Source organism: Scatophagus argus, chromosome 17 (genome assembly GCF_020382885.2).
Source record: "Scatophagus argus isolate fScaArg1 chromosome 17, fScaArg1.pri, whole genome shotgun sequence".
Classification (NCBI taxonomy): Eukaryota; Metazoa; Chordata; class Actinopteri; family Scatophagidae; genus Scatophagus; species Scatophagus argus.
This window is the reverse complement of record NC_058509.1, coordinates 19,926,792-19,937,162: the sequence shown is the minus strand read 5'-3', so window position 1 is coordinate 19,937,162 and position 10,371 is coordinate 19,926,792. Positions and strand designations below refer to the sequence as shown.

The 10,371-nt window shown below is 39.1% G+C and overlaps 1 protein-coding gene across 2 annotated transcripts in view; it reads right to left on the bottom strand.

The window, feature by feature from the left end:
- Window positions 1–2,878: 2,878 nt before the first annotated feature.
- Window positions 2,879–10,371, bottom strand: part of LOC124074471 (septin-7) — a 33,750-nt gene continuing 26,257 nt past the window's right edge. The window contains exons 9-15 of one of the 2 annotated variants that reach the window (XM_046417441.1): window positions 10,179–10,275; window positions 7,671–7,722; window positions 7,239–7,364; window positions 6,674–6,694; window positions 5,333–5,468; window positions 5,089–5,234; window positions 2,879–4,057 (exon numbers count right to left, since the gene is read on the bottom strand). In XM_046417441.1, coding sequence (XP_046273397.1) covers window positions 4,021–4,057; window positions 5,089–5,234; window positions 5,333–5,468; window positions 6,674–6,694; window positions 7,239–7,364; window positions 7,671–7,722; window positions 10,179–10,275 — 615 coding nt within the window. In that variant the 3' untranslated portion in view covers window positions 2,879–4,020. The remainder of the gene's footprint in view (window positions 4,058–5,088; window positions 5,235–5,332; window positions 5,469–6,673; window positions 6,695–7,238; window positions 7,365–7,670; window positions 7,723–10,178; window positions 10,276–10,371) is intronic. The other variant, XM_046417442.1, reaches the window with a different exon arrangement.

The window sequence follows — 10,371 nt, the reverse complement described above, 5'->3', positions numbered from 1 at the left end:
CTAAATGCAGTTAAAAATTTTTCATTCCCACAAGGACACCATAGTGACAGACATAAGCAATATCCATCACTTTATTTGGTAAAGTGACAGAGGATATGCATTTGTTTTTGGTTTAGATTAGACTAGATTACTGAACTCAGCCCCCCACTAACACCCTCACCCTACACCACACTCCACTACACCATTCTATCCTAACTGAGTACTACGTACTGAGTGTTGCACTAGTTCCTCTACCTCACTGTTAATATAGTTAGCCTACTGCCTATCGCTGTACACACCATATTGTCCATTGCACTAGTGATTTATAGTTAATTTAACATCTGTAAATATCATTTGTAAATTGTGTTATAGTTTCCGCCTACACTGGATGCACATTTAAGCACATATCCATCTGTATAGTATGTTCATAGTATTTAGAATTATGACAACTATCTGTGTATCATGTTTACATTATATCTGTAGCATAGACACCTGTACATACCCTGTACATACTGTAAATTATTGTATATCTGGCACTTAATGCTTGTTGCACTTCTGGTTAGATGCCAAACTGCGTTTCATTGCATTGTACTTGTACATGTGTAATGACAATAAATTAAATCTAATCTAATCTAATCTAATCTAATCTAAACAATGCAACAGGCTCGTTAAGAAGCCTGGGCTTGGGACTCCTACAAGAACTTAAGAGGGTCTTTCAGGATTTCCCCATTGTCCTGGTCCCGGTCAAGAACTCCAGAACCCTTTTCAAAGATACACAAGGCCCCTAAGGGAACCCCTATGCTCCCCTGAAGACTGCTTAGAACAAGGCCTCAAGATTCACACTGATTCCTATTAAGAACTCTAATTCCTGCACCAGAAATCCTGTCATCAATCCCAGGAGACCTGACTCCTCCAAAGGAGCCCAGAGGATCACTTAAAACTCTTGGAACTAACTAAAGGGAACTTTTTCATTGACCCAATACTTACGCAAGGTGTCACCCCTTAAGAACTTATAAAGCTCTAGAGTCCCACAAGCTCCTAAAACTGGCACAAGAACTCAAAGGGAGCCAAGAATCCTGCATTAAGCTTATGATCCTTACAAGACCTGACGATTCACCTAAAGGACTCCTGCGACACCTAGAACTCTCTTTACGAGGCCTGAAACTCCTCCTACAATTCCTTAAGCAACAATGAGAACCTTAATGCCCTCCTAAAAAATCTCAGTCTGAATATAGTAAGCCCTCAAGGACCTTTGGAATACCATCAACAATGCATAGAACCTCTAGAATTAATGCTGCGGACCCTAAAGAGCTCATTTAGATTTAGAATTCCACCTCTTCATCTTAATTTTCAAAGAATAAACACCATAAATATAGAAACAAAATAAGCTTCAGTGTCATCAGTTGCAAGTTTGCAGCTATCACCTCAGTGAATCAGACAGAGGTAATTGTGTTCAAGATGAAGCCTCCTATCTAACTTGTTTAGGCAGAATGACAGAATGCAGAAGATTGAGCTCTGTTCAGTAGGTGAAAGACTATGACAACACATACTGGCTGTGAATCCTTTACCAAGCACAGTTAGGGTTTAAAGTACATCAAGACCAAAAATGGTTGGGTCATGGTGAAAGTTCAGAGAGATGCTGATAACACTGACCAGATCCATGGGAAGTCCCCGTACATATCAGCAAAAGGAAAAAAAAAAGGTGCAGTCTTGTGCTGCCACCTGCTGGGTGTACACATCACTAAGATTCCAATTCAAAATTCAAAACTCTTCAGTTGGAGCTATGACATATGTTTCCAGTGAATCATTTCCAATAAAAAAATTTACTGAAAAGTACAGATGACTGATATAGGCTTTCATGACCTCAGTATCTGACCAAATGTGAAATATAGTCACAATTTGCCCTTCTGTTCCTGAGTTATGGTGCTGAATAATGGTCAGAAAAAAAAACTATGATGTCACAGTGAAGTTGACCTTTGACCTTTTGCATATTAACATCCTCACTTTATTTTATCCTATTTGAAATTTGTGTGAAATGCTATCCTAACTATTGTTTGAATTCTTGGGTTATGGCTAAACACATGTTGTGAGGTCACTGTGACTTCATATACTACTTGCATTTAGTTGTTTGGACCCTTGGTTCCAATAGAGTGAAACCTTGATGCTACAGCAAGCAGTAATGTTTTAGACAATAGTGTGCTGTGTGGAAGACTTTGACTGACCTGCACTGAGCTCTGACACCAGCCCAATCAGACACAAATGAAACACAGACTGTGAGCCACGCCAGGGAGTTGGACTTCACTCATGCCCTCGCAGCCGGGACCCAACATCTGATGGAAAACCTGAAAACCTGAAACCAGAGGATTGGAGGCCACTATAGTAGCACTCCAGCAACAACTGAACATTTCACCTCTCATCCAAAAGGCTTCTTGCCCCAACTTAAGCTCTTCTACACCTATGGGTTTAGCATAACATGCTACCCAGCAACTAACTTAAACAACATATCAGCTAAAAAACAAATACATACAATACATAGTCTTCATAATTCCAATTATAACAACCTGTCATGTTTGTCCTTTGTAATGTAAGTTTACTGCATGTATGTTTCTCTCTCTCTCTCTCTTTCATCCTCTCTGTCCTGTCTACCTCTTCTCCTCCTTCACCCAGCCGACTATCAGCAGGATAGTTCTCCCTTGCAAGCCGGGTCCTGCTCAAGGTTTCTTCCTGTTAAAAGGGAGTTTTTCCTTGCCACTGTCTGCTTGCTCGGGGGTTCAGGCTCTGGGTCTCTGTAAAACATCTAGAGACAATTTTGAATTGAAATTGAATTGAAACATATAGGTGTCATGTTTGAGTATCCCCATACTTGGTCATATAGTGTATATTCAACATTCGTCATCTGTGCTTTTTTCCCCATCACAATTTTATTATGTGACTTTGTACAAATAAAAACAAGACATTACAAAATACAGATGCAATACACCAGCAGTGCTAAATGTGACATACAGAAAGCCATTTTGGTACAGTTATTATGTTGACCGCTGTCTGGTTGACTGAAGCATCTCAGCTCCAGCTTTCTCATACACCAAAATCCAACACAAACCTTCCCCATCCTGCTCCTGGAAAAATTTTGATTCTGTTGAAAAACATTTTTATATAGAATCTGCACAAGAAGTTCAAATAAATTCAACTAAAAGCACTTCAAGAGCAATTTCTTTACACCATTACACTCAGTGTGAGTGAAGTCAGGAATCCATGTTTGGTTTCCAAGAGCAGGGCTGGAAAACTAATTAACACAATTTTTATGCCAGGGTCAGTACAAAAAACAAAAGAAGAAATGAACAAAAAGTAAGAAAATGTTACACATTTGACATTAAACACTGCAGGTTATGGTTATACAATTTACATTAAAGAATGGAAGAACATAACATCTTGGGAGGAAATTAAATGTGACACCTAAATAAGTGAAATGAACGATGCATTAAAAAAAACCAAAACAAAACAAAACAAAAAAACAGTGCCTGAGGTGAGCTTCAGCCCGACGCTGTCTGCCAATGTGCAGGAAGAGAAAGGCTGACCTGTTTGTTTGGTTTTTTGGCATCAAAAGGATGCAGCACACAACAGTGCGGCATCAAACATTCTCATAGTAGAAGAAAAGAGGAAAGATTTTGACCGAACTCTGAACTTTGCCCTTCAGTTTGTTATGAAAGGAATATATGGTTTTTTGTTTGTTTTTTTTTACCGAAATATACTTGTTTTTATGACCCAAAACAGGACTGTGTGGTGAACCAATACAGAAGTAATAACAGTTTTTGGAGAAAGAACATAATGATGAGCAGAAAGCAATTGGTTAAATTCAGAGTTAAGACAATACTGCCCCCTGGCTTTCACATAATTATTACACAGTAATATGGTCGAACAGCGGATGTGGTTTATTGGCAGAAGTTCTGACAATCAAGGCTGGCAGATTGGCAAAAAAACAAAAAAAAAAAACAAACAAAAAAGAATTATACACTGTAATATCAGGAAGGTACTCCAGAGTTATTAAAATATCTTCTTCTTTTTGTTCTTTTCCAAGGTCCTGTAAACACAAGAGGGCAGAAGATACGTTTTACAGACTGTAACCTGAGAAGAAGCTCCTTAACAGTTTCAATCCGACTCTTTCAATTTGCAAAACAAGTGAAGATTTTAAGAGGGCAGAACAAGACGTGCAGATCATTTCTGTTCATGTGTTAACCTTGTGCTACTGTGGTGACTTTGGCACTTATTCAGATCTGTGAAATTGCCTTCAGATTTACCCACTTAAAGAGGTTATACTCTATCAATATGCTGGCACCTCCAGTCTCAGGTCATTAGAAATCATTTATAATTTTGCCCTTAGGTTCATTACTAGGGATAATTCAAACACTCTCCGTTATATTCTAGATGATGACGTTTTGACCTTCCCGGTGACAGTTGTTTATTTATCTACACAGTCCTGGTTGGTGAATTCGTAACCCTCCTCCTTGTTGCTCTGGCACTCTGCAGCCTTTGTTGTCAGTGCAGCAGTCTCATGAAATCATCTGCTGTGTCACCCACAAACACTTGCTGCACACCTCATCGCTCAATAACTGGTCGCTGCCTCAATGATTGCTTTCATGCATTGTTTTTATCATCTGTTCTCTTTTCATTTACTCAGTTCTTGTTATTTTTGTTTTTGTCATTCTTTTTTTTACCCATTACAAAGTCAATATACGCTACATAAAAGGTATTAAGATGGTACGGTAAAGCGCTCCAGCCAGTGTTGCAGCATCTCCTGTGCAATGAAATGTGTTCCCAATAAGAGAACAAGGCAGTTTTAATTATTTCTGTGAGACTAATGCTCTAAATAACTGTCTTATTACTCCCTACTGTAATAAATGGGTAAGATTAAATCAACATTTTCAGTTTTTACTGTTCACACTTGTATGTTTTCTGATTCACAATTTGTAGTCAAGTTGTCTTCCAAGGTTATTTTAGTAAGCAGTGCTCAGACTCAAGGTACAAGTTAAGCTTAAGTGACACTGTTGAATGAAGCCTGTAGAGATTTCTTATGAACTCTGTAAACCATTATTGATCATCATGTGTGTTTACCTGGAGGCGTCTAGTTTCTGCTGTTCCAGAATCCTCTGCTGGGTCTCCCAGCTGGCCTTCTCCTCCTCGTGTTGGCGACGTTTTTCTTCCAGTTCTTTGTGCTGGGCCTCCAGATTCTTTTTCATTTGCTCATGACGCCTTTGGAGCTGCAGAAACAGTAGAGTATATAATATATAATATAAGTATTTACAAAGTTAAACAAAGAATGAAATACAACAACAGCAACAAAAACCCATTAGTTCACCTCAGCCTCAGAGTCTCTGAGCTTCTGGAGCTTCTCTTTGACCTTCATCTCAAACACTTGTTCCATTTCTTGTTCCATCTTTTTCATCTTGGATACATGTTCCCGCCGTTCTTCTTCCATCTGGGCGAGAGGACTCCTGGACACACAAGCCAGTGTTCATACAGACAACACACAGCGGTAGGTATGTGGATGGTCACATATTCCCCCAAGTCATAAAGATCTTTGTGACTGCAAAGTGATGAAGGGAAAAGAGGCAGGGTGAGGGAAGGAGTACAGGCCTTCCCTGGAAGCCCTCTGTAATGGACAGCTTCCAGCGAGGGTTGTAGCAAGGAGCTGATAGGGGCTTGTCAGGAGAACAGGTGTAATGAGAGAAGAAACCCTAACCACGCCCTTCTATCATGATGTACTGACATCAAACTAGACAAGCCGTCCAACTGGAAAAGCCATGTTCCTGCGGCCATATTGGAGGTCTTTAGCTCTTGGGCAACAGTATCCGATATCTGATATGTTTGTGAGTCTAAAACTTCTCTGAGATATTAATAAGTAACGTTAACAGGGCCAGATAAATTTCTTTCGTTGTACAGAGATGAGGACTAATGGCAGCATAAATACAAACGCCCCCAAATTAGACCATTTACAATGACCTTTTAGCTACATTGGAAGTATAACACAAAGAATGTCACTTGGTTATAAACCCACCTTCGTAATAATCAAATTACATTTTTGTTGCAGCTAGTTAACAAACAAATTCAATCTTAATTAGCTGAAATGACTGTTATTAGTGGATTTTATACAGCTACAGTATGAGTGAAAGAAATATTGTCTTTGCTGCCATTTTGCAAACAATTTCTTGACATCTGTTTGCCAAGTGAGAGCGACAGCTAGGCTAATGAGAACTGTTTTGTCCCCTTTGCTGCTTATAATACGCAGTTTACGCAATACGAAACGAAAGTGGCATCAGCGCAAGAAGATCAATAAGCCAGTCGTTGTATAGTTTTAGCAATCAGTGGCATAAAAGCAGCACAGTTCTTCAACAGAAATGTGCAATGAAACTGTAAAGCAAGTAGCCAAGCCAGACGATTACCAATAAAGCTTTAGAGAATGACAGTGATTGGCTATAATGCAAGTCATGAACAAGCTTAAAAGTTCTATCTTTTGGTATTTACCGTCTCTAGTATGATGGTATGTAATATGTGGCCAAACATTGTCACTGTTTTTATTGAAACAAGTTTCAAAGGGGTGCAGGTGAAAGAAAAACAAAACAGAATCCAATGAAGCAGGGAAAACGGAGTGAAAATGCATTGTTTGGAGAGGTTTTGAACAAGTGAGGTTAACACTTACATGCCTTCAGCCGTCTCAGGTCTAAAAACAAATAAATGCACAGACACTTAACATGCTGCCATTAACCATGCATTAGCTTGTGAGAGTGTGCTGGTGATTACTGACAGCTGCAGTCGGTGGATTAGGAGTCAGATGGTGCCGCAGTTAGTACTGTCAGATTAGACATTGACTGGTAGTGGTGGCCAGTTAGTTGGGGGGGTGGAGTGCTGGATTGTTTGGACCAGAAAGGGGTTTAAAGGTTTGGACTGCCAAGGTGACAGCTTGGAAACTTTAATCTGTGGTTCAGTGGCCACAGACTTTGACCTCTGAACTGTAGTTTCCTCTGTGGTTACACAGTGAATAAGCTGCTCTGGGTGGTCCTAACAGAACCAGCAGTCAAATCAGCCTCATTATCTCATTAGTTCAAACCATTAAAATTCATTTCAGCAACAGGAACGCCACTGCTCTGTGCATACTAGAGGTTGGCCGATATCTGGATTTTTGATATAGTAGCTGATACAGTTTGGCAGGAAAAAATCGGATTACACCAGTTGATCTCTGGTGTATGCTTAACAGATGAACTTACTTTGTTAGCTGTCCCTTGTTCTTATTGTTGTCCACACCATTGTAGGTGACCGCAGCAAGTTTCCTGCTACGATAGTTTTCATAGTGCACGTTGTTCGTCACATCCTTCAGGTCCTGCATGTGGGTCCTGGAAAACAACAACAGCGAAGTTTAAATATGTTTGAGCAAAAGTATTATACTTTATTACACTTTCAGTGACCTCCATCCTTGAGCAGAACTCCTCTGGTCAGTGTGCTGGAAACTGGACTTTAATTGTATCTATGTTAAGTTTTGACAACTGAAGTTATCTCAATGTAGAGCTGAGGGAAAGCACACACACGTTCTTGTGATGATCTCAGATATAGACTTATTAATCCCATACAGGCTTTATTGCAAAGTTTACTGAAGACAGTGGGAAATATTACTGCACACTAGGTGATGTGTTTTTGCTCACCTGATGAGCATGTTCCGGAGGATTGTGAAATCACAGTGCTCCCCGTTTTCCACTGTAACAGGAGACAAACGGAGCACTTTAGATAGGATAAGCACAATGGATCTATGCTAAGATTAGGAATACAGCAAAGAAAAACAGACAATATAGCAATGTATTAACTGAAAACAAAAATAAAGCCCTTAATTATGCCATTAAATTTTGTCAAAACAACAGAAGACAGTGCAACAAGAATCTTTCATAGTAAGAGGGAAAAAAAAAACAAAAACACAGCAATACAGCATAAACTTAAATAAATACAGAATGGAATATTAAAATATTAACCCTTAAACTATCTCTAATGCCAATGTATACAAATAAGTGCTAAGTGTGTTTTTTTTTTTACGGTAAAAAGAAGAAAATAGAAGAAAATATAACAACAACATGCATTAATCAGATAATGTGGTCAAGCTTCTCGTTTCCTGAAAGTCACATGAATCATCTGTCATTTAAATCAGTTCTACTCTTTTTTTTTTGTCTTTTACTAACCCATTTTTCATTTTCTTATTTGGTCTGTGCATACATTAATCTATTAATGTATTACCTATTTTGCCCAGCCAACATTACTTACACCTCCCAGTTTTTCCCATTTTCCTAATGCTGAAGGATTTCATTTATTAGACTAACTCCCTTTTTTTGGACGGTGGGGCTCTACAGCTAAATTGTCATCAGACACGTTCAAATCTACAGTGAATGGGTATAGTACCAGAAGCCACCAGCAGGTGGCATCATGTGCTGCTGTTCTCCCACAGTCCTCTATGGTTTCTCTTGACTGCTGTGGTAGAGTGACTTGCATAGCTTTTCAGGGACCTTGCCCTTTTTCTCTCCCGCCCTCTCTCCATATTTATGGTGACATGGAGCCAAAAACATTTGTGGTATTCCAAAACTCACTCCCCACGGATACCATACACTGGTGGCAAACCAGTTTCATAGTAGCACTCCTACAAGTCATCCACTGGGCTGTACTGTACTCAGCTCTGAAGTTGCTGTTGTTTTTCTCTGAGGCAACAGCTACAGGAACTATAAGATATGGAATGCTGATTTCACTCCCCCCAAGTTAATTAGTTACAGTAAATATCTCAGCTCAGTCATGTATACAATGTAGCTGTCCTCATCACTTTGATATGTTGACAACATAATAATTTCTTATGCCTAACCACAATGTGACAGCAGCTTCCTGTGTCAGGTCAAACAGGACTCTCATATCCTGTGCTCAAGAGAAAAATGTATAGTTTCCACTGGTGGCTTGAGTGTGTCACTGTTTTGTTCTCATATCGTCAGTATAAACCTGTTTTATATGAAGTGCTGGACCAGATCGGTATTCTGGATTTAATCAGTAGGTGTTGCCTTGACTCAACAGCTGCTCTCAATTAGCTATTAAATATGAGTGTAGCAGCACAAATATATATCAGAACAACTGTGACATAACTTTGCTTCTCTTCTTAAAGTTTAACATCAAAATGATGAATAAAACAAGCCTGCTGCAGCTTGACAAAAGATGGCTCTTGCTACATTTCTTGTGTGTATGGGAACCTTTTTTTCTTTACACGTTCCTGCAAATGTTTCACAATAAAAGTCTGGTTGCTAAAGCCAACTGACTTTAATCCAGTTCAAACACAACATGACTGAAGATTACATGAAGTGGTACTGTGTTTATTATCAGACATTTTATCAGCTATTTAGGAGTTAAACAGATTAAGTACATATGCATTCAAGGTACCCACTGAAGTAATCTTATAATCTTCTTGTGATAAAACAGTTCTGTTTACATTCAGTGCTGCAGTGTTGTTTACTCAAGGCCTACCAAACATGTTCAGTATATCCATGAAATTCTCATTTTCTATTCAGTTCTGAGTGGCATGCCAATGAAGGACCAGCTCAGCACCGTTAAAGATCGAGTGGTCTGCCAACACAGGAACAATAATTAGCTGGGACCCCCACTGGTCTCCTGTTAAATTTGCATTTTAAAAAAAAAAAAAATATATATATACTGTATATAATTCATAGTCATTATGTATATAATTTACTAACTTTGTATTTCTTCATAATTAAAATTTATAAATTAAATTTATATCTATCTATCCATATCTCTCTCTCTCTCTATATATATATATCTATATATGTATATAGATATATATCTTTAAATTTCATATCATCATACATTTATATTGTTGGTCTGTGTTCAATACAATACAAACAACATCAAATAAATGGTGATGTATTCTCTGTCTGGTCAACTATCAGAGTGCGTACTGTGGTGCCAATAATGTGCAAGTGTGTGTGTATATGCGTGCACTGAATATTAGGGTCAGAGCAAAACAAGAGCACATGGATTGTGTTACTGCTGTGCAAAACAGCTACACATGATGCCTGCTCAATAATCCAATAACTGTGGAAATATTGGTGTGTGAGAGAAACTCCACTTAGTTGATCAATTAATAGGCAGGGATCAGTTGAGCTTTGACCTCTCACCTTCAGCCACACCCCAGGGGTACTGCCTCCCGCGCACTCGCTTTCCGTTGACCTCGATAATGGTGTTGCTACCGACTACAGCCAGGGGTAAACGATCCTGCAGACAGGAGGGAGGGGACACAACTGTTACACGGCACGCACACAATGGCTAAAAATACACTGCAGGCTGTGACTGTGCCCTAACAGCATGAAT